This window comes from Habropoda laboriosa, unplaced genomic scaffold (assembly GCF_001263275.1).
Source record: "Habropoda laboriosa isolate 0110345459 unplaced genomic scaffold, ASM126327v1 scaffold148, whole genome shotgun sequence".
Classification (NCBI taxonomy): Eukaryota; Metazoa; Arthropoda; class Insecta; order Hymenoptera; family Apidae; genus Habropoda; species Habropoda laboriosa.
The window spans coordinates 682,235-706,597 of record NW_017100279.1 but is presented as its reverse complement, the minus strand read 5'-3'; the positions used below and the strand labels follow the sequence as shown (position 1 = coordinate 706,597).

General features: G+C 39.5%; 2 protein-coding genes across 3 annotated transcripts; both read left to right on the top strand.

The window, feature by feature from the left end:
* Positions 1-5,571: 5,571 nt before the first annotated feature.
* Positions 5,572-8,768, top strand: LOC108573562 (facilitated trehalose transporter Tret1-like). The gene is given in 6 exon segments (XM_017936025.1): positions 5,572-6,085; positions 6,219-6,509; positions 6,602-7,147; positions 7,595-7,812; positions 7,814-7,990; positions 8,325-8,768. Coding segments are annotated over 6 exon segments (1,371 nt in total). The 5' UTR covers positions 5,572-6,021; the 3' UTR covers positions 8,400-8,768.
* Positions 8,769-10,226: 1,458 nt separating this feature from the next.
* Positions 10,227-19,315, top strand: LOC108573560 (facilitated trehalose transporter Tret1-like). 2 transcript variants are annotated; one of them, XR_001891404.1, is made up of 3 exons: positions 10,227-10,347; positions 16,772-18,858; positions 18,930-19,315. XR_001891404.1 is itself a non-coding variant. In XM_017936023.1 (2 exons), the coding sequence occupies exons 1-2, from the start codon at positions 10,278-10,280 to the stop codon at positions 18,094-18,096; spliced, it is 1,395 nt and encodes a 464-aa protein (XP_017791512.1). In that variant the 5' UTR covers positions 10,227-10,277; the 3' UTR covers positions 18,097-19,315. The 2 variants fall into 2 exon arrangements, 1 of the variants encoding a protein (XP_017791512.1); XM_017936023.1 differs by having other exon boundaries at positions 16,772-19,315.
* The last annotated feature ends 5,048 nt before the right edge of the window (positions 19,316-24,363 follow it).

The following is a 24,363-nucleotide window of genomic DNA, read 5'->3' as shown; positions in this document are numbered from 1 at the left end:
GGATCGTTGAAACGCTCCAACGATCCTGATTCTCGAGAGGGCTAAATCGATTGCTGCGCGTCTCTGGGAAACGTCGAATTCCTAATGGGGTATGAATTCCAACCCTTTCCAAACCTCAGGAGGCTTTGCTTTCTGCCCTCGATGAGGAGAAAAAGAAAGAGGAAAAAAAGGAAAGAAGCAGGCGCTCTCCGTGAATGTTTGACGAGATTCAGGGATAAAGGAAACAAAGGAGTAAAACTGTCCGTGAAAAGAAGGATCTGTTGCGTCTCGAACTGAGCACAAACTGAAAAGCATTTAACGGACAAACTGAAACCAGAAAGGGAAGAGAAAACTACTTGCTCGTTATGCTAGATATTGAACAATTGTGTTTAAAAAAACAATTGTACGATTCGAGAGGAATACATATTTACAACTCGAATTAGGTACAATAGGAAAAAGAAAAAATGTAGAATCTGTTTTAATATTCTACTCGAGGTGAGAAACGTGGAAAAGGAGTTGTTTAAAATTGCGCGTTTAATCGCGCCCACAGATTCACGACGCACCGCGAAATGCGATTATAACATTGAGTAACGATCGTTACACTTTTAAGCTCCATCAAAATAATCCGCGCGTTAATTGCAGGAAAACGATAGAGGCGGCTTTTCGAATTCTATTATTGAAGATCGAAACTCAGCCTTGACTCGGCTAGTTCAAGCGAATCGGCTTACGGACTCTGCCTCTGGAACGATGAGCTCGCCCATAATTTAATTACGAATTTAATTACAAAGATCGTTAATTACCCGAACTTTAAGCCCAGCCGTGCCGATGATACATCGAGCTTAGTTTACGGGGAAGAATCAATCTGATTCACCGAGCTCTCGTCGTGCGTATTAAACCCTTTCAACCGAAGACAAAGTATCTTCAATCAGCGGAGACAAAATCTTCTTCACGCTTGGTGACAAAATTGCGATTCTTCGGGTCTCTTTAATTTTATTCCTTGATCAACGTAACATCGAGCAATTACAGAAACCGTAGAAGCGTGGAAAATGCTGACGAGCTAATTTCCGATGGAAAATTAAACGCATTACGGAGAAAACAGGCGAAATTATCGGATTAACTCCACATTTTTCGTCATTGCGCGAAAGCTTTATTTCATCCTGGAAAAAGAAAATTCCACGAGTTTTCTATTATTCTCCGTACTATCGCCATTAACCCGGGAAGATCCCCGTTCCCAATCGATCCCTTGTTGCGTCAGCGAGTAAGAAAATTGAAATTTTCCCCAGCGATTTATTCGGTAAACGGTGCAACAACACACCGCCTGCATAGATTCATAGCGAGTGTCGCATGGAGCCCGAGAATAGATTGAAGAAGAGACCCAAAGCAAGATCGCAAACACTTGGAACGCGAGACGCCAATTGGTGAACGGTATTCTCCGTGGGGGTGGCAGAGGAACGCAGAGGAGCAATCATACTAATATATGCTGATGGAAATTCCAGTTCCGCTGCTAAATTTATGTTTAACCGTAGAAATGCGCCAATGCGTAAAGGGAAGCGGCGCGCCTGTGCGCGGATAAGGATAATACCGCGAACGGAATAAAAATGGCTGGAAGAAAAAGGAGGGAAGTTTTTTCCAATAATCTTTCGAGCGCTGTCATTTTCATAGAAAATGAAATTTCACTAAGAGAGACGAAAATTCCAGAGAGCGATACCGGGGGGGCGAAACTCTCGTTCGTTGATAAAACACTTCCTCGTTTAATCGGATAGCGACGTGGAACAAAAAAAAACAACCCCCTCGAAACAGATCTATCGCAAAGTCCCCGGGAAAGTGGATTCCTAATCGATCTGTACATAAAATAGAAAACTAATCTCGAAGGGATTTTATTTAATCCGTCTTTCGATGTTGTAAACCTCCGCAATGCGCGGAGGATTACACGCTGGTAAAATCTTGATAAAATGCGCCAAGTTCCCGCGCGGTGGTGTTCGACGCGACCAAAATATAGCGAAACAATTGTCGCAGCTCTCGCCGAATCGAAACGAAATTCGAATTAATCGCAAACAAATATTTTTCTCCGTTCGCTTATCTCCGATAAAGAAGAAACAAAAACAACAGAAGAATACGCAACTTCCGTTTTTATTTTTTTCTCTTTTACACGTGCGAGAAGCATCGGAAAGACAAACTGCCGGGGAATCTTCTCGATAGTACGAAAAGACATACGCTGTAAAAAGTGTCTCGGTCCCGCGTCAGTTTCCCCCTGAACCATTACCTATTCCACAGGCGCAGGTTCCATCTTCAACCCTTTTCAACCACGGTTCAACCCTTTCCTTTTACCTCGGGGAGTGATAGCTTTCGAAACGTTACATTATACACCAGGAACTCCTTTCGCTGGTACATCAGTTCGTCTTTGTCTCTTTTGGCCGTCAGACGAAGTGAGAAGGAACGGAAGGGAGGATGAGGAAGACGAAGTAGAGAGAGAGAGGAGGAAGGGAAGGCGCAACGGGAGAGGACCAAGGCGAAAAGAAGATCCAGGATGAAAGGGTGAGAAGAAAGGAGCAAAAAAAGGTGCAACAAGAAAGAAAGGGGAAAAAGCATAAAAAAAAAAAAAAGGAAGAAGGAAAAACTCGAATACAGGAACAGGGTATATACTATATATGTGTATATAGTATAATCTATATGCGATGAGTTTACGAGCCTCCTCTATCCTCCTACGTCTATGTCCACGTTCCAAGGCTGTGTTTCGTCGTCTCCTTAAAAGTATACCGTAATCCAGCCACTCGTACTTGCTCCCCTCGTAAGTATCAGCGCCTTTCTCCCTTCCCCGGCTCGAATAAAGACGTGCTCAGGGTTTTCGAACAAGCTCTACTCTCGCTTCACATGGTTTTTCGGTACTCGAGTATATTCACGACTTTTCGCGTATCCGAGGGTACGTAAATTCACCGGAATTTCCCGAACGAACGTATAAAAAAAAGAAAGGCTCGGTGATTTCGATTAAAAGGATTCGTCGTTAGGCGAAGTGTGTTTCCTCTTAATAACCTGGACGAATCGTAAATTTGTTGTTGCCAGACTCCTATATAGAATCGAACGACTCTCGAGGATATATACATATATATACATGTATGTACAGGGTATCTCTTACGGGAACGTGTTGTACCGGCTCGTTTGTTCAACGCTTGAACGAAAGTTCCGGAAACGTCGTAAAAGATGAAAAGTGCACTTCGCGAGAGAGATGAATGAAGCGACACCGCTAAGCATAACCTGACGAAATTACACGGGAACTTCCGGCGTAAAGTGAATAAAGGAAGTAGTAATCCGTGTACGACAACGGAATGGCTTTGCCTCCACGGTGATAAAAGCGCGGAGGGAGACGTGGATCGTCGGTGAACCGTTGGTAACCTTCCGATCGTCGTGTCTACCTATGAAAATCGCCAGATTCTAACTTCCTTCTGTGTAAATCGATAAAAATGTAGATTTCGAAAAGAGAATCAATTCGAATATCGATATTTCACAATTGCCGTTAAATTACGACTAAAACTAGCAACAAGCTCGATAACCGTGAATCTAAAAACCTGCAGATTTTACCCACTTCCAAGCGTCGCGTTTTCGATAAGATCGCAGTTATATTCGATAATAAGCACACCTGGTCAAATTCAATTATACGATTCCCGAGGGCAAGTAAACCAATTTGCACGTCATCAAGTCACGCGGCGAAACTAGTTCGAAGAGCCGGGCATACAACCGACCACGTGTATCAAATATTGAAGTTCCTAGATTGCGCTGGACTGCCCTCGGGGACACCAAATAACTGGCAAGCCCTGAAAATGCGAGAAGCCTTGTCGAATTGCGGTTCTAGTTAACCCTGATCTACATAAACGGACCTAAGATTCGGCATGGGGGACCAAACGACGACGACTAGGACGACGAGTTTCGAACCGGCGACGAACTTCCAAAAGGAAATCCGGAACCGAGAGTAGCTCTTGCTAAACCGACGAGTTTTGTCGTTTACAATGCCGCTTAGATGCTTGTCTCTTTGCTCTATCTATCAGCTTCGTCCTTCTCTATCGCTTCGTGGAATACTAAGTAGGCTTTAGATAAACAGCTCCACGGGATTGATTGATGTTAACATTGCTACGGTGCCTCTCCTGTGCGAGAGATTGATCGAGAACTTCTTTCAAACTGATTCGATTATTTATTACACTCGATCTCACGGTGTGTATAAATTAACGTCTCTCAAAAAAAAAAGAAGATATTCTCGTGTTCACTGGAGAACATTTTTTTTTCTCTTTTTGAAAAATTGCGAGAATAAAAGTGCGCAAGTTTGAAGCTTGAAAGAATGCAAGGATATTCGAAGAAGAGTGTGAAAAAATAAATATGCCATACGCATTATCCACGGATTCGTGAGTCCGAGGATTTTCAGGTGGGCGATGAGCAGTGGGTGTATTAATATTTTCCCCCGACCAGCTTTCACACCTATTGTACCGGGGCAAATGCACGCGGACGCGTACAAGCCGGGACAATATGCATTCCAGTGTACACTTTGTTAACAATACACGAATATTTCACGTTCCCAGACGCTCTGCTATTTTAACCATACGCGAAAGTGGCCCCCGGTTGACAAGTAAATCTAAAACTGTTGTTTACACAAGTGCGTGTCGTATCTGTCTTGATTAACATATTAATTTGTCAAAACGTTCTTGATATCGTTATTTTCTTCCGATTGGTTCTGCAAACAAATCACGCAATCGAGTACGTTGTTTCGTTCCACGTTAAACATAATTAACAATAATTGAAGGAGCGCAGCCGTGTTAAGGATTAATTCGATTAATTACCTCAGGTCGGTGGTGTTACGGCAATTTCAATATTTGGACAAATCGATTTGCGCAGGAAAAAGAACATCAGAAATAACAAACAAAATTTGCTAAATTGTACGGTTGATTTTGCCGAATTTCCCACCGCTGAAACACACCGCCGTTTCGACGTTTTCCCGACGGTAACCATCCGCTCCGGTAACATTCCAGAAACGTGAGAGGAGAGGTAAGATTGTGTAAGAGAAGAGACAATAAGCGAGTGCCTAAATTCGGTGTAAAATCAACACACGTCTGTCAACGATCGTCAAAAATAACTGGAACCGTACGCGGTAACAGACGTTTAGTTCTATAAAAGGCTTCAACAGCGGGACGACTCTCTTTTAACAAGTGAAACACCGTCCGCCGTGAACAGCGAGAGAAGAGAGAGAAAAAAACACACGCTCTTTTAATGAAAATTAAAAAATTAAAAAATTGAAAACGTTTACAAAAAGCATTTCTCGTCGTTGATTGAATCTAAATAAACACCGGTACGTATTTTAATTATGCGAAATTGCTTCACACATAACCATAAATATTTCGTTTAATGTAATTGCACGTTGGACCGTACGCCTCGCCAGAGAGATTCAACCTCCATTTCTATTAACGATATGAAAAAGCACATTTTCATGCCAAAATCGATAACATCGAGACAGAGAGAGAGAGAGAGAGAGAATATACACTGTAATTAGTATGGTCGGTTGCAGCCAGTGTTTCCTGAATTGCGGCACTTTTTCGTCGCGAAGATAGCGGAGAGTAGACGAGCGATAAATCATTCTCGTGACAAACGTAACACTGTTCTGCTCGATAAACGGGACCGTTCACCCATGATAATTACTCCTTTACCGAAATTCTACTTTCCGACTAGATTCGCGGAAGTAAGAGAACCACGTACAGTGTATCGTCAAACACTCGAACGAATAACACGCGGCGACAAATGGTTCGAGGCGGGTCAGAATATACGAATTGAAATATTGCACACGGATGCAACCGGTTTTTCCTATCTCTCTGATAGCAAACGGTACGGCGACGAATCATGTGTCGCTGCTCAGATGTTGAGCGCCGAATATTTACGAAGGCAGTCGACACGAAAGGTATTGAGAAAACAAGCAAATATAACTTAATTACGGGAACAGATTTATCGCAGTGAAGAAACGGCGAGACCGTCAGAAGCATTCCCGGTTCGTTAAGCTCGCCGCCAGAGATGAGACTGAAAGTGATAGAGGACTTCCTACTTGTGTGGCCACAGTGGGCCGCCTGTTTAGCAGGTTAGTAAAAAAGCTTTCTCTGTGACAATTTTTCCACTTAGAAGCGAGACAGACGACGGCTTCTTTTTTTTTTTTTTTTTTAATGGATACTTCGCGTGAAACAATACGACATCAATTGAGGATTTCACCATAGTGTCCCTGTTATCTGTCAGTTTTGGACTGATGATTGGTTGGACGTCTCCTTATCTTGCCCAGTTGACCAGAGAGGATTCGGAATTATACATAACAGAGGATGAAGCGGCATGGGTGGTTTCTTTGTTGCCGTTCGGACGGTTGTTCGGTGCCGTCATTGGCTCGATCATCATGGAATATTATGGCAGCAAAAGAGCTCTGCTGGCGACCGGAGTGCCGGTGATGGTTGGCTGGATTTGCGTGATATTCGCTAATTCAGCCTATTGGCTTTACACGTCTCGAATTTGCTCAGGTAAACCCGGTTTCGTCGGTTTAACTTCGTTTCGTTTCTTCTTTTTTCTTATCTATAAAATATTCTCAATTCTGGTAATGTATTCTCCGCAGGCATAGCCCTGGGAATGTTTTTCAGTTGTTTCGCTATCTACATCGGCGAAATAGCGACGGCGAAAATACGCGGCGCTTTGGTCAGCATGATAATAAACGGGATGCCGGTCGGGACGTTGCTCGGGAATATAATGGGCAGTCAAACGTCGATGATGTGTTTCGGGATAATTAGCCTAACTCTGAACATTTGCTACGTGACGATCTTCCCGTTTCTACCTCAATCCCCTCATTATCACGTGCGGCTGAATAACGAGAACGAGGCGAAGAAATCGATCCAGTGGTACAACAGAAAGTCAGACGTGAAAGCGGAATTGGAGCTGATCGAGGACTTTGTTAAATCCACTGAATCGAGGAGCTTCCGCGACAAGATCAAGCAAATTCTCGAGAGGAAGAACAGACGTGTGTTTACCATGATCCTTCTACTGTTCGTCTTCATGCAACTCAGTGGACTAAATACAGTCACGTTCTACATGGAGATTATCGTTAGATCGGCCCAAGTGAAGACAATAGAACCGTCTACGGTGGTGATCATCTCCAGTGGATTTGGTATAAGAATTTTTGCACGATATTTAACCCCTTAACGCTCACATTCTTCTCAACTCAATTTGCCAAACATTATTCTTTCATTATTTCCTAGGAGTGTAGAAATAAGTTTCCCATTTGACTTAGATTTTTGCGATAGAAGAGTGAAAGAGAATAATTATGGAGCACGAGCGTTAAAGGGTGAAAGAATAGAATTTTTCACAGTTCCTCAAGAACCAATACTACTTCCAATATAAGATTCCTCACCAATCTCCCTAATCCCCAGAAGTATCTTGAAATTTCGATTCGAAACACTCTTTGAACACCCCAGTCTCCTCTCTTCTCTCTTGCGAAACGTCAAAAGACCAGAGGAAAAACTCCTCTTTCGTCTTCGGTTTGTTCCTGTCCCCCTTTCGTTTTTCCACCGTTTCCAAGGAATCGATAACAGCACAGAGCCGTTCGGTGTTGCAGGCATAGCTGTCGGCTGGATCAGCGTGTATCTGATCGATCTGTGCGGTCGAAAAGTTCTCATGGTGGTGTCGTGCAGCTGCGTAGTCATGTCGATGGTTATTCTTGGATTACACTTTATGCTCTTGGACCTGGATTTCGATCCGGAGAGTCTCGAATGGTTGCCGATTCTTGGAATGATACTTTTCATGCTGATGTCCATCGGTTTGGTACCGGTTCCAAGGATTCAGCGTGAGTGTCACGTCTGCGATATTCGCGTTCATCAGCAGCAGAACCTTCCAGCCGTTGATCAATCTCATGACAGAGAAGTACGTTTTCTGGATATACGGGATTATGATGATGGTCTGTCTCGTGTACGCGGCGGTAGCGATACCGGAAACTAAGGGAAAGACCTTGCAGGTAATTACGAGTCGTTTTAAACAGCATCGCTCACGTAACTAATCTTCGCGTTCAAGATCAAATTAGATCCTCCATTTCGTTTGCTATTTCACTGATTGTCTAGCATTTAGATTGTAGGTACGTTTGAAACGATTAAGAAAATGATGTATTAGAGAGAGAGATATCGCGGTGTGTTATTAATTGGATTTGAATAGGAAAGATAATAAGTTGGCTCGTGGAGGCACGGACGATGACAGAATGATGTAGTATTCTTGTTGCGCGAGCGATGGGCGAATCAGTCACTGTTCGATTTTCCACGTGACACAATGTTAGATAATCGATCTATTGTCAACAGGAAATACAAGAGATGCTGGCTAGAGAGAGTCGACAAGTGGAAAGAAGTTCCGAGTTAACGAGGATGGAACGATAGCGGATCGCTGTGAGAATAGAGTAGAATGTTAAAGAATCGACGATCTCGAGAATTATGAAAATGGAAGGCAACGTTATTATAAACGAACACGTTCATCGTATAACTGTATATAATAGGAAATGAACGAAATGGAAGTATGATTTCACGTATGACGGAAACGTAGGCGAGAGCGTGGTAATTTTGGGTACATAAGCAAGAAATGCTATGAAATTTGAACAAGTTACATATTTGCCAATTTTTCGATATTCGTTGATAGCTTGAAGTGTCTAGTTTGTATTGGTATGGCCGAGAAGACGTAAATTTACGTTGTAATAAAATTAGAAACGAAAAAAGGTCATTTGGTCAATGATTTTTCTTTATAAAAGAGGTAAGAAAACTGTTAGATTAATAAAAAATTGTATTACTTTTTATTTTAAAACGGTAGTTAGCAGTGGTTTCACTTCTTTTGCTAACTGGATCTCTTGGTTTTCTTCCAAGCAACATTAGAACGTAGAAATATTTTCATTTAGAGAACCATAACTTAAAATAATGTAAATATGATAAAAATGATAACTGCTGTAAATGTAATGTGAATGTAAACTACCTTTTTTAATTATTCGGAATGTTAAAAGCTGTCTGGAATTACCGCACACCTCATGTTCAGATATTTGAAGTAATACACCGAATTGAATTGACATATCACAAAAAGCAAATATGACTTTGAAAGTAGAAATATTCCTTTATTTAATAAAATTAATATTAATAACGTATGTCCATTCCAAGTACTAATTTACCTTGCTTGAAAATTGCCAACTGTTACAAGATTACGTTGCAATAGGAACATTCAGGTATTGTTTACAATAAAAGGCTGACATAGTCACGGAAATCATGAATATTAATGCATCATTACCAAGTGACAGTACCGTACGAAGTCAAATCACCCGTTTTTTATTAAAAAAAAATTAAAGTATCCGGAATTACTCCGCTTTCCCCTAATTCTTCGCAACTATCAAACGCTTTTGCTTAATTATACCTGCGAGTAAAGTATACAAAATCACACTTGCCTTATCTTATCGCAGAAAGCCGTGGAAAGACGTTAACTGGCAAATAAGCTGCGGGAGGCTTAAATTGCCAGTGTCGTTAAGAGTCACCGAAAGAAAAACTTGTGCAACTGAAAAATGTCCTAACTGTAATAACATTGAAAATATATATGTATATACGAAACATTGTCTGTATAAATAAATAATTACGTTACACGTTTAATCAGAAGTATATTCGAGAGATTCACTGAACGAAATTTCACATTGGTCGTTCAATTCTGCCGTGATATCGCTTGAATAATCGTCAATCAGACGAAAAAAGAACCGTATCCATTCAGCTATCGCTCATTTCGCGACACCCGTAAAAAAATACTGTTTTCATAATGGCAAACGGAGAATAAAAAAATGAAACGTTAGGATAACAGTTCTCATTAGTCAAATTAGCTGTAGAATTACAAGCATGTGAAACCAGATGATGTCATCGCTGATAAAACTGATGTAAATATGCTTTCGTTACACGCAATAAAATGTATTCTTTATCCTACCCCACCACTAGAAATTTCTTGTAAATCCGAAGCATAGATAGAACAGCGTCACCATTTCATCGCAATTAATCTCACTCCACAAACTCCTCCCGTTTGTTTCATCCAAGAGGGGAAAGGTAAAAATTGCACGGAAAATCTTCCTCCTGGAAATCCCTTTCGTTACCGAGAAATAGCACGCGGAAACGCATACACGCTTCATTATCTTATCTGCACGGAACGATTTAAAGTGTTTTCACTTCGTCATTCTCAAAGGCACCCAATTTTGATGCGAGCAATACGTCTGTCAGTCGCTTGATATCTACAGAGGACGCACCATGACCGGGGAAAGAGATGAAAAATTAAACAGGAGAGTGACCTGGCCTCAATGGATCGCCGCTTTCGGAGGTATATGTATATACAGAATATTCTCCACAAGTGTCAGACCGCAAGGCAGCTAAACCTGACACTCGTAGAGTCAGGGACTACGTTTTCGAGCCTCGCGCCCGCCTATGTAATTTGCGGAACAAGGACGAGGACAGCGAATAAAAGATAAGCATGAAACGTGAGTCGAGGCAACCAACGATTTAAATATCAACTTTTTTTATCACGAAATTTTTCTTAACATATTGATGAGATTTTGCTGATGAAAATGACATCAAACACGACATAATTTGAACAACACTTACTTATTAACACGTTCACTGTCACACCAGATTTACAGATTTACAGAATGAAAATGACATCAAACACGACATAATTTGAACAACACTTACTTATTAACACGTTCACTGTCATGCCAGATTTACAGATTTACAGATTGCTGTCAGGCAGCCACAAGAAAATACATTTTAAGTATTGGATTATAGTATTATGCTTTATAATTTTTTTTTTCAATTGAAAATAATGTCTAGCTAACTATGACGTTCAAAATTTTTAGTTGACAACATTTATTATATTTTAATTATTCTAAACATTTCAGGCACTCCAGTCACTGATGACCACCATAGCCATATCGAGGAAACAATCTAATGTTAATACTTATTGAGTGATTAATTTAATTTCATAATATATCGCTTTGGGTGAATTACAAAAACAAATTGCTAAGAAATTACATTATACACCTGTACACATTATCCGTCGAATGTAGAGGGAGAGCCACCGTTTGGTTGCCAATTGTTTATCACATAGAGTCGGCCTACCTCCACGTAAAAAAAAAAAAAATGTAGGGTCGATTCCACAAGTGTTAGTAAAATGTAGGGTCGATAGCAGCAGAAAAGCTAAACAATTAGAATTAAATGTAACGGTAGAAATTATTGCAATAATGCGTAATGCAATTTAAAAATTGAAAGAATCAAAAGAAAAAACGCGAATTCATTTCTTTCTCGATTCTAGAATATAAGAAAATTTGAATAAAATACGCGACGAGAATTGGGGAGAAGCATAAGTTAAACGCGTAAAAATATTCAATAATAAACGAACTAGGGATGAAGCTATTATTTCAATACGCGATGCACTGACTCTAGTATTTACTAAAATTCAAAAATTCTCGTATAAATTCCGAAAATAGATTATTAATTACGGTAAACTACTGAGACGGTTTAATTTAGGGTGGGCATAGTGCACTCGTTCCAAATCATCTCACAATATACAATAATAAATCAACTAACTACTTAACATGCAATTCATGCAAATTCCTTAGATGGTAAATTATTAGTAAACAAAATAGCAAGTCATAAAATAAATTCAATATCAGAGAAAATATATGAAAAATTTCAAATTAATTTCAATTGCTGGAAGAAAAGTAAATATTGATTGTTATGCTGTAACGATAAGCTATTCGACAAGTCTGAAGAACAACGATGACTAAAATTCAAATGTTTATTTCCCTAAACCTTCAAAATAATTTCGAAATATTTTATTCGAAGCGGAGTATTCCAAGTCAGTATCGATAATTGAAGAAATTATTTGATTGTATTTAAAAGAACCGAAAGGAGAATATTTAAAGTCTGATATTAAATGTCTAGCAAGTACCAGTAATTGGTAAAATGATTTATATTTGTTTTAAAAGGAAAATTTCTAATAGGTATTAGTTAAAATGAATTGTTATTCAGTCTATTGTATTGAAATTCTAATTGATTCTAATGTATACAAGTGTTACAAGAAGGCTGAGTGTGTACAGGGTGGACACTGACTCTAGTATTTACTAAAATTCAAAAATTCTCGCATAAATTCCGAAAATAGATTATTAATTACGGTAAACTACTGAGACGGTTTAATTAAGGGTGGGCATGGTGCTGCTTTAGTTTGAAATGATTTATAAACACATAATTAACAGAGGAAAAACCGTGAAACGGCAAAACGTCTACATTCTAATTGTTATAACATGTAAACAGAACTTTAAATTTAGTGTAAACAGAAAAAATATATAATACAATTTATTTCACGGTATTGCAACAAATAAACGTTGAATCAATATTTAATTCGTATAAAAACAATTATTTAACGTAATAATTTTACCTTCACTATGGCTATTTTTAATCTACGACCACAGGTCAACCTGATTTCTAATCCTTACGAACTTTAAATTCAGTCTAAACTGAGAAAATATATAATACAATTTATTTCACGGTATTGCAACAAACAAACGTTGAATAGATTCTTAATTCGTATAGAAACATTTATTTAAAATAATAATTTCACCTTCACTATGGCTATTTTAAATTTACGACCAAGGGTCAACCTGATTTTTAATCCTCATTTATTTCATGGTATTGTAACAAGCAAACGTTGAATACATTTTTCATTCGTGTAAGAAGAATTATTTAACACGATAAATTTAGCTGTACTATGGTTATTTTTAATCTACGACCACAGGTCAACCTGATTTTTAATCCCTACGAAATTAATTTAACCACGAGTAAGTAACGAGAACGCTAAAACCTATGTTTCCATTGAAGAATATTGTAAAAACGTATAAATTGTTATATGCAATGTTATAACAAATTGTCGGAAGTATAAATTTTTAATAAAATTGTGAAAATTGATAAATTATACCGTGTTACGATATCGGAAATCTCCCGCGAAAATCTCCCGCGAAAATTTCCCGCCTGACCTAACCGACGATTTTGCTAATGACTTTGGGGAGAGGGTACCGCAGGTATATAAGGACCCGCCGATGTCCCGCGAAATCATTTACCCTTTATACTGGGCCCTAGACACTTCGCGGCGTATTTTGACCTGAAGGTTCTGAGATGTGAATAGAGTGGTCGGGGGCTACTAGCTAGTCTATGTCCACCCTGTACACACTCAGCCTTCTTGTAACACTTGTATACATTAGAATCAATTAGAATTTCTATTACTAATTATTAAACAAATTTTAACAATTACCGGCACTCGCTAGGCACGTAATATCAGACTTTAAATACTCGACTTCGAACTTCGGTTTAGTCATAATTCTATTAATGTTATAATAACGTATAATTTATTAATTTTCACAATTTTATTATTAATTTATACTTCCAAAAATTTGTTAAAACATTACATATTATTATTTATACATTTTTGCAAGTTTCTTTGACAAATAAGTACGTTTCAACGATCTTATTACTTTCTCGTTGTGAAATCAAGTTCGGAGGATTAAAAATCAGGTTGACCCTTGGTCGTAAATTTAAAATAGCCATAGTGAAGGTGAAATTATTATTTTAAATAAATGTTTCTATACGAATTAAGAATCTATTCAACGTTTGTTTGTTGCAATACCGTGAAATAAATTGTATTATATATTTTCTCAGTTTAGACTGAATTTAAAGTTCGTAAGGATTAGAAATCAGGTTGACCTGTGGTCGTAGATTAAAAATAGCCATAGTGAAGGTAAAATTATTACGTTAAATAATTGTTTTTATACGAATTAAATATTGATTCAACGTTTATTTGTTGCAATACCGTGAAATAAATTGTATTATATATTTTTTCTGTTTACACTAAATTTAAAGTTCTGTTTACATGTTATAACAATTAGAATGTAGACGTTTTGCCGTTTCACGGTTTTTCCTCTGTTAATTATGTGTTTATAAATCATTTCAAACTAAAGCAGCACCATGCCCACCCTTAATTAAACCGTCTCAGTAGTTTACCGTAATTAATAATCTATTTTCGGAATTTATACGAGAATTTTTGAATTTTAGTAAATACTAGAGTCAGTGTCCACCCTGTACACACTCAGCCTTCTTGTAACACTTGTATACATTAGAATCAATTAGAATTTCAATACAATAGACTGAATAACAATTCATTTTAACTAATACCTATTAGAAATTTTCCTTTTAAAACAAATATAAATCATTTTACCAATTACTGGTACTTGCTAGACATTTAATATCAGACTTTAAATATTCTCCTTTCGGTTCTTTTAAATACAATCAAATAATTTCTTCAATTATCGATACTGACTTGGAATACTCCGCTTCGAATAAAATATTTCGAAATTATTTTGAAGGTTTAGGGAAATAAACATTTGAATTTTAGTCATCGTTGTTCTTCAGACTTGTCGAATAGGATATTGAAATTACTTTGAGAGGTTGCTTTTTCGTAATAGCAATTGAAATTAATTTAAAATTTTTCTTTCAGTATCCTTGTGGAACTTGTAGCGAATGGTGCTCCTAATTCTTAACACTTGCTGTAAAATTATTAGTTTTTGCATTTTAACAAAGTGAATTAATATTCCTAATTCTTATAAAATTATTAATAAACGTGAAATATTCTTGTAACGGTAATCTTATGAGAAATACTCGTATAATTAATTCTGAAATTTTTGCTTACATGTTATAACAATTGTAACGTTTACGTTTTGCTGTTTCGCAGTGTTTTCTCTGTGAATTCTATGTTTCGAATTTATTTCAAGCTAAAGTAACGTCTGTGTACTGCAGTTCAACCTAATTTACTTAAATTCGAATTACGATACAGTATATTTACAATTCTACCTGAATTTTCGAAATTATAAACATCACCAGTAAACTTCCATTGCATGTAAACAATATTCTCCACTAATCGGTAATTATAAAGTAATTATAAAGCAATTATAAAGTAATTACCGAAAAATATACACTTACATTCTCATGTTGGATCATTTACCTCTCTTCTTCTCGTCTGTTCACACATTCTCTCTAACTCTCCCAATTTCGTTATCCAATCGTTCCTATTTATTCTCATTTTCAAATTTCACACGTTATTCGAAATTCATTTTAACTAATACCTATTAGAAATTTTCCTTTTAAAACAAATATAAATCATTTTACCAATTACTGGTACTTGCTAGACATTTAATATCAGACTTTAAATATTCTCCTTTCGGTTCTTTTAAATACAATCAAATAATTTCTTCAATTATCGATACTGACTTGGAATACTCCGCTTCGAATAAAATATTTCGAAATTATTTTGAAGGTTTAGGGAAATAAACATTTGAATTTTAGTCATCGTTGTTCTTCAGACTTGTCGAATAGGATATTGAAATGACTTTGAGCAATTGAAATTAATTTGAAATTTTTCATATATTTTCTCTGATATTGAATTTATTTTATGACTTGCTATTTTGTTTTCTAATAATTTACCATCCAAGGAATTTGCATGAATTGCATGTTAAGTAGTTAGTTGAATTATTATTGTATATTGTGAGCTGATTTGGAACGAGTGCACTATGCCCACCCTAAATTAAACCGTCTCAGTAGTTTACCGTAATTAATAATCTATTTTCGGAATTTATGCCAGAATTTTTGAATTTTATTAAATACTAGAGTCAGTGCACCGCGTATTGAAATAACAGTTTCATCCGTAGTTCGTTTATTATTGAATACTTTTACGCGTTTAACTTATGCTTCTCCCCAATTCTCGTCGCGTATTTTATTCAAATTTTCTTATATTCTAGAATCGAAAAAAATACGAATTCGCGTTTTTTCTTTTGATTCTTTCAATTTTTCAATTGCATTACGCATTATTGCAATAATTTCTATCGTTACATTTAATTCTAATTGTTTAGCTTTTCTGCTGCTATCGACCCTACATTTTACTAACACTTGTGGAATCGACCCTACATTTTTTTTTTTCTTACGTAGAGGTAGGCCGACTCTATGTGATAAACAATTGGCAACCAAACGGTGGCTCGCTAAAGCGATATATTATGAAATTAAATTAATCACTCAATAAGTTTTAACGTTATATTGTTTCCTCAATATGGCCATGGTGGTCATCAGTGATGTTTAGAATAATTAAAATAAAATAAATGTTGTCAACTAAAAATTTTGGACGTCATAGCTAGCTAGACATTATTTTCAATTGAAAAAAAAAATTATAAAGCATAATACTATAATCCTATGCTTAAAATGTATTTTCTTGTGGCCGCCTGACAGCAACCTGCAAATCTGGCGCGACAGTGAACGTGTTAATAAGTAAATGTTGTTCAAATTATATCGTGTTTGATATCATTTTCATGAGAAAAATCTCACCAACATGTTAAAAAAAATTCCAGATGAAAAAAAGTAAAATTAAAGGTGTAGCGTTACACGCTTGACTGACTGCGAGCGAGATAACATGGGCGCAGCAATGACGCAGACCTAGGCGTAGGACCATCTATACTGTCACTTGTAGAATCCAAACTTACTGACTCTTGTCGAGAATTTACTGTACATGTACATAACGATCACCAATTCAAACGAACTTAAATCCATCTTTCTCCTCGTCGCTCTTGACATTCTTCAACATTCATAAGAATGACCGTGAACCAACGGAATATGAAATTTCATGGAACATTGATGAATTCCAATTTATTCCATAGTTCTTCTCCTGGTGACTCAAGTGGGAACAATGGGAGCCTGGTCATCTCCATACGTTTCTCAATTAACTTCGCCAGAATTTCCATTCCCGGTCACGATGTCGCAAATGTCTTGGGTAGTGTCGCTGCTCAACCTTGGAAGACTGTTCGGCGCGATCGGTGGTGCGTCCTGCATCAACTATCTAGGCAGCAAAACGACAATTCTGATCGCCTCGATGCCTATGGCGCTCTGCTGGTTCTTCATAATCGTAGCTAACAGCGTCGAATGGCTGTACGTTGCCAGATTCTGCGGTGGTATCGGCGTAGGAACGGCCTACAGCTGTTTCTCCTTCTATCTCGGTGAAATAGCCGAGACGAGTAATCGAGGAGCTCTCGTAGCGTTGGCTACCAGCGGAGTACCAATCGGAAATCTCGTCATGAGCATCATGGGAGCTTATCTACCTATGAAAACAACGGCCATGATTTCTTTAGCTCTCTGCGTGGTCTTGATAGTTCTCTTCGTCTATCTACCGGAGTCTCCGCATCATCTGATCAAAAAGAATCTAGACGAGAAAGCGAAGTCGTCGATTCGATGGTATCATCGCGACTGCGACGTAGAATTGGAATTCATCGCGCTGAGAAAGTTCATCGAGGACCTCGGTAAACAACGATTATCGAACCTTTTGAAGGATCTACGGACTGTTCATTTCCGCAAGTCGATGCTCATCGGCATTGTACTTACCACGTACAATCAGCTGTCGGGGATTAACCACATACTGTTCTACATGGAGTCTATTTTAACGTCAGCGAAGATCAGCGTGATAGAGCCAGCACAAGTGGTGATTATTGTGATGGCGTTCGGGATCGTTGGATCGGGAGTGTCCATGTTTCTGATGGACAGATGCGGAAGGAAAATGCTGATGGTCTTATCGTGCATAGGGGTGACATTGTCCTGGTGTCTACTGACAATCGAGTTCCATTTATTGAGCTTTGGTTACGATCCAAAGTCCGTGGAAACAGTGTCAATTGTCGCGATGTGCACCTTCTACACGACAGTTTTCATCGGTATTCTGCCCGTTCCGCTGGCGATGCTCAGTGAAATCTTCGCGCCGCATCTAAAATGCGTCGCGGCGTGTCTCACGAGTATCCTAGCTGGCGTTGTTTCCTTCCTCACAGCTTTCACGTATCTACCGTTGCTGAGTGCCCTCAGCGAACGATATCTGTTCCTGTTCTACGCCCTGTTACTGGCCACCGCTATACCTTTCACGATATTCTGCGTACCGGAGACGAAAGGACTCTCCCTGCAGGAGATCCAGAGTAAGTTGGTGGGGAAGAAATTTCAAGAATAGAACACGAAGTGCGGTAACGATAAGGAGAAGATTCCTTGCAAACAAATCAGAGGATTGCACGTGATCTCTGGTAAAAGTTGAGCTCTGTAGGAACATGTAAAAAATGTAAATACTCGTTTGTTAAATACGATCAAAGGTGTGAGATTCATTTTGTAAATTGAACGAAATATCGACTGTGATATTGATATCGATAGAATGAACGAAGAAAGAAAAAAGAAGAAGGAATTGTTACTTCGTAGTAGCTGTGTATATAAATACCTACAAAGACACCGAGAAAGCAGCTTTCTCGAGAAGATCGTACCTCGGTCCAAGAGATATTTCATTGGAACCGATCTCTCGAATAGCGCATCTCGAAGAATTTCCTAGTAAATTCAGAAACGAAGAACGAAGGCCCCCAACGGATAATAGAAGAAAAGGTCGCGATGCCTGTTGTTCTTTTGCCCCCGACGTCCTTCCCCTCTATTCTTTCCTTAACCGAGAAACGATGTAGCTATTTCTCTTTGGGGCGGACATACGCTGGCGTAACGTCCACGATGGAACTCGGCCAGTTTCATATTTTACAAGACGATATTTCAGTCTGGACTGAGCTACGCCAACAACGTTAAAGGTGCCACGGTCCCAGGGCGGCACTGTTGAAAATTGGATGCTGCCTTATCTCGCCCGGGTCATTGCACGATGACTCTCGTTGATGACCTTATAAACACCAGAGCCTCGATAAGGATTTACATCGCGGTTTCTTTTCTTTTCAGTCAAACTAACAAAGTATACGAATAACTATAATACATTTGACTACGACACACGCTTCTTCTATTCACGCCTCTCGACTTTTTCAGGCCCTTCGTGGACCTCTCGTCGCCGGAGTTTTCCCCCGATGGACCTGGCTATCGTCGCTCCTCGCCCGCTTTCTCTCTTACGCTCGCCACATTTTCTTAAAACTACGCTTGCTTAAAATTACGATACTACAATATATTATCCATACAGCAAACTATTGCAGACTAAACTAACAGTTGCGCTCGTTGGAATTATGAATTACTTCCAGCGCTAACCATAAAGAAAGGAAAAATTCCTCGCGAATGAATTTATCGAATAGGCAATACGATACCAGCTAAAATGTATAAAATTACGCCACGTTATATTTCCGTGACGGCGAACCGAACGTCAACCAGGCCGAATTGATTACTTAAACGTCAACGTTATTTGATAATAAATGTTTCACGTATCGCACACACATCCTCGCCTCCTACGCGGCCGGTTATCATTTTAAATTCATTACCGTGCAACCCAATTGCGTTCGACCGAGCTGCGTGAATCAATAACTCTTTGCTCCGTCCACCGCGGGATAATGGACCAAGCGGGCCGACTTTACCCTCTGACGTGCACCAATCTTGTTAAGTTATCGCGCCTATCGCGAACTCGGATTTACGATCGAGCCGATTTCCCCTGACTGATCCTTCCTGAAATGGAAGATCGTACGGAATTGTCGCTGTACCTTTCCGAAACCGACCAAGACGCATCCGAGCTTTTAATAGCCCCGCCACAGCTCGTCTACCTTATGAAATATTCATATCACTTTTTCTTGCCCTTACCGCCGCGCGTGGACTTCCTTCGCGACTTTTCCCTTCTCCTCCCTTTTTACACCGCCGCGGCGAAACGGTCGTTACAGTTTAGTGGACGTAAAAAAAGAAGGAAAACGCGCGGTAAAAGGAGCGATTACCGGCGAGGAATATTCAGGAGGACGGAGAAAGTAAAGACGTCAGCAGGTCGATTTTGATAACCTTTCGATTGTGTTTTTTGCATTAGCTCGTTTTGACGTATCTGAAGAATCGGATCGGGTAGAAATTCGCTGTAAATCGAGGATGAGTTTCGCGGGATTCGATGAAATTTCTGCCTCGATACGGTAGAATTTAACTGATCGAATTAACATGAGAATCGAGGGAAGAGTGTCTCTTTAAAAGGAACTCGCTGTTACACGCTGGATAAACACTTACTGGTGCGTATAATCTAAACAGAGAATCGATCCTATAGAAACGTAACAAAGCTTGATACGTTCCGAGGAAATACATTTCTTCGTTTCGAGAGGAGGAGAGAGGGAAAGAAAAGAGACATAAAGATGTTAAACCTTTCTAGCGAACAAACGAGATAGTTTATCGTCGCGCGGATATATACGCTTCCCTCCGACAAAGCCGCGGAAATTGTACGCTTGGAGGCACGCATTGTAACATCACTTGCTTTCTTCGAGTCGCAGAACTCCTCTTCGTGGCTTCTGTCGTAAACCTGACGCATCGTGGATCCACTTCTGACCTGTCAGAACGTATTAAAAAAAGAAGAGAGAGAGAGAGAGAAAGAGAATCGATCCTATAGAAACGTAACAAAGCTTGATACGTTCCGAGGAAATACATTTCTTCGTTTCGAGAGGAGGAGAGAGGGAAAGAAAAGAGACATAAAGATGTTAAACCTTTCTAGCGAACAAACGAGATAGTTTATCGTCGCGCGGATATATACGCTTCCCTCCGACAAAGCCGCGGAAATTGTACGCTTGGAGGCACGCATTGTAACATCACTTGCTTTCTTCGAGTCGCAGAACTCCTCTTCGTGGCTTCTGTCGTAAACCTGACGCATCGTGGATCCACTTCTGACCTGTCAGAACGTATTAAAAAAAGAAGAGAGAGAGAGAGAGAAAACTACCAGTGGCGTTTATTTCCGTCACGTTTTCAACCTGTCCGTGTAATTCACGTGATCGATGGTGGTAGGCGAGATCAAGGATAAGAACGTTTCCTCTCACCGTTATCGTGAAAATGTTTGACTCGAATCAGAGTTACGTGACATTATATTCGCGTAGCTGTTGGTGGTGGTGTTGCAGGGAAATTTTCGTACTGCGTTACGTGTCGAGCACGTAATCGCAGCTCGAACGCTAACTCAATCGTTCTACTACGTGCAGGTCGTCTCTGCGTTCGTTTCAGAACTCCTAATCGCTTTAAAGCTGTCTACAACTAAACCAAGTCAATTATCCTGTCAGCCCTCTGTTCTGGATCCTCTTACTTGATACCAATTATAGAGGTAAGTTTGATGATATCGAACGAATTAACCGTATCTAGAAGCGTGAAACAGCGGTACGTGATTTATTTCAGTGTTTTATGTTCCTTTTTTTTCGAGGGTGTGTTCATATCGAAGGTATTAGAATTTTTTTGTTCGTTCAACTTGTTCGTTAATATCCAAAAGCCACCGCGACCGTGTTCGGTGTCATTTTGTAAATGAACTTTCGGGACGCGCTCGCTTCGATTGCAGCCCACTCGTTCGGAATCGATGAAAAACCGTGCTCTCGGTCGTTGCGCCAAAAATGAAACAGCAGGACCATTCATTTCGCTCGTCTAGACCCGACGCGGCGGTTTAATTTACCTCGACAGGAGTCTTGGGGGCGAGATACAACACAATAACAAACGCGCGCGTGGGACTAACGACGGAAATTATTGTCGCTTCGCGGTAGTCGAACGCAAATAGATTCGCCCAGGTGACGCTGTTTAATCTTAATTGTGAAGGACATTAAGGAGCAGTGATTAAACTTCTGAGAAAAAATGAGGGAATACACAGGATAATCTGTGGAACTTGGAACCGCTGTACGAAACGAATAATATGAATTGCAATAGTTTTTTATATATTCTCTATGGAAATCTAAGGAAGAAAAGTTGGCTAAATTTAAATCAGTACTTGAGAGTCAAACAATTGTTTTTTAACTTTGTGTTGTCATATTCATTGCTAGGTAGATTACATAAAAATTTGGCCTGGTAAGTCTAGAGTGGATAATTATGGAGATCTCGTTAAATAATCTTGTACAATCCTCGGGACAGTCCAAAGAACGGTCTAGCTTTATAAAATGTCTCCATAGTCATCCTCATTCCAAGGTCACCAAACTTTTCTTCACTATTTGAGGTCCTTTAAATGTACAAAAAAAGTATGAATATTTAAAAAAAAAAATGTCGACGACCTCAGAACGACGGTAGAACGATCTCATCTTACTTTCAACAGCAGCGTAAATAATTCAGACGATCGTTATAAATGAATCAGCCTGTACACAACGAAGCTCGCCGAGAAACACGAGGAGCGAGGCGCAAAGAAAAATCATGCATACGAGCTGCAATAATGGAATGCCTCCAACTTTCAGTCAATAAAGAAGTTCCGAAAACAATTTTGCAATGCAATAACCCTTCGCGCCGCGGCAATCGACAAAGTTTCCCCGCGGAAGCCTCGCCTCGTCCGCATTCAACGATGCGCGCCTAGGCTAAGGAGGAGACCTTAAAATTCAACGAACCTCGAGTAGAATCGTCTTTCCACTTACAAACAGAGATTTCCCCAACCTACGTCTTTGTTCCACGGCGGTACCGTGCAAGCTTGATCGGTCGTAAAAATCAAAAAAGATCGGCGTGCACGATGCTTGCTCGCGCCGCTCCAACGAGATCCTCTCTCTAACTCTCTGTTCCAAGGTGCGCGCGTGAACGTTTTCTCATTTCCACGTGAGAATCGGCGCATTATCCAAGCGAAGGGAATACAAGGGGTACGGTCTTTCTCGTCCGTGGGAAATCGAATCTCAAATCGAAGTAATTTTTTACCACTGCATAGAGAAAACCTTCCCTCCTATAACCGCTCTCTTCTTTCTTCCCGTCGGGAAGACGGACATTATTTCAAGCAGATACGAACAGACAGAAAGAAGGAAGAAGTTCGTCTAATAAAATTTCACGATCAGTCGACCGCGCGATGAAAATACGTAGGTATCCGGCGAAAAAAGGAAAAGGAAGTTTCATAGAGAGAAAGAGAGAGAGAGAGTTGTACGAGAGTTCTTCCAGCAGCGGATGTTCATTGAAATATTTAAACAAAAGGAATCGGTTTGGACAGTTCTACGGTGCAAAAGTTCGATGCACCGTAGCATCATCGACCGGACTAAATGTAGGCTAGTAGTATGTCACGAAAACGCCGGAATTGGTTGGTCGCCAAGTCGCGGATAGTCAATGGAACGAAGAGATAGGAAGGGAGAGAGAAAGAGAGAGAGATGGATAGATAGAGGGGCAGGAACGAACCGCTAGGTCTGTAACCTAAATTCTAGCGCAGCACCGACTTTCAGCGATCCCTTTGAAGCGGCCTGTACTGCTTCCGCCGGATCAATGATACTCGTGGTTAACTGTACACAGTGTAGCATTGCGATAGACCAGTTCCCGATACGTGCAAACATATTCCCACGCGGTGTGTATGGAGACGTGTACACGACCATTTTTTTTTTCCACAGAACAATCGCCGACAGAGAAAAAAAGACAATCGTACACGAAGATCCTGTGTTCGAGCAACATACGTCGGACAAAAACCACGAATTAATCCAAATAGCATGATCGTGCAGAACCAGCTGCCAGTTTCTCGTCCAACGGTGGAATACCTACGACGAAAAATTCGAATACCTTTTGTTCCGATAAAGGATGTTGAGCGGGACAACGCCGTCAATCGTATCGCTGGCTGTCTCGTATGTGAGAGATTTATTCTTTCGAACCGCTGATTTACTTTGTGCCGATCGGTTAAACGCGGATTTTTCTTCCTCTCGCTCGATAGTCGAATTCTCCTTCCTTTGTATTACTTCTGTTTAGACAGCTGATTTAACCCATTCGCGATTTTAAGAATTCGGTATTTATCGTTTGTCGAATTTCGTCAATTGTCGAATTTTATAATTTGGGCCTTTAAATTTGGTAAAAAAAAAAATGCAAGCGCCTTCTCGTTACACAAATTTTTCCTATTTGTTTTTTTTTTCTTTGTAAGATTATTATGTTATTATAGAATTTTCTTGGATTTTCATTGAAATATTTTCTGTTTTCGCCACGAACTTATGGGACGACCTAATGATTCGTTCTCTGATTGCCATTGTTTCTTCTTTGACACTGAGGCTACGTACGAGGTTTTTCAAGGATAAGAATAAAGAGAAAGAGTAACAAACAGACGTAGATGTTCTCGCGGCAACCTTCGCTTGAATATTTATACGTACGAAATGAAGTTGCAGGAGGGAAGTAGAAACGAGGACCCGCTAGGGATTGCTTGCCAGTCCCACAGTACTCTTGCGTCTGTATGTCTTCCTTCAGGTACGCCGGCATCAGTTTCCACTCTTTATTTCTTCTCGCGTCTTTCTGACCTACTTCTCCACCGTTGTTTTCCTAAATTATATCCTTCGCATAAATTAAGAAGAATATTGCACGACGACTCGCAATTTCATCTAATCTTCAAACTCTTTATTTTTGC

What these genes read in the sequence shown, in the direction of transcription:
- LOC108573560 (XM_017936023.1), top strand. Translation starts at nt 10,278, where the DNA reads ATGACCGGGGAAAGAGATGAAAAATTAAACAGGAGAGTGACCTGGCCT. An exon ending in ATGGATCGCCGCTTTCGGAG is followed by an intron (nt 10,348 to 16,771) that starts GTATATGTATAT and finishes TTTATTCCATAG; the next exon opens with TTCTTCTCCTGGTGACTCAA.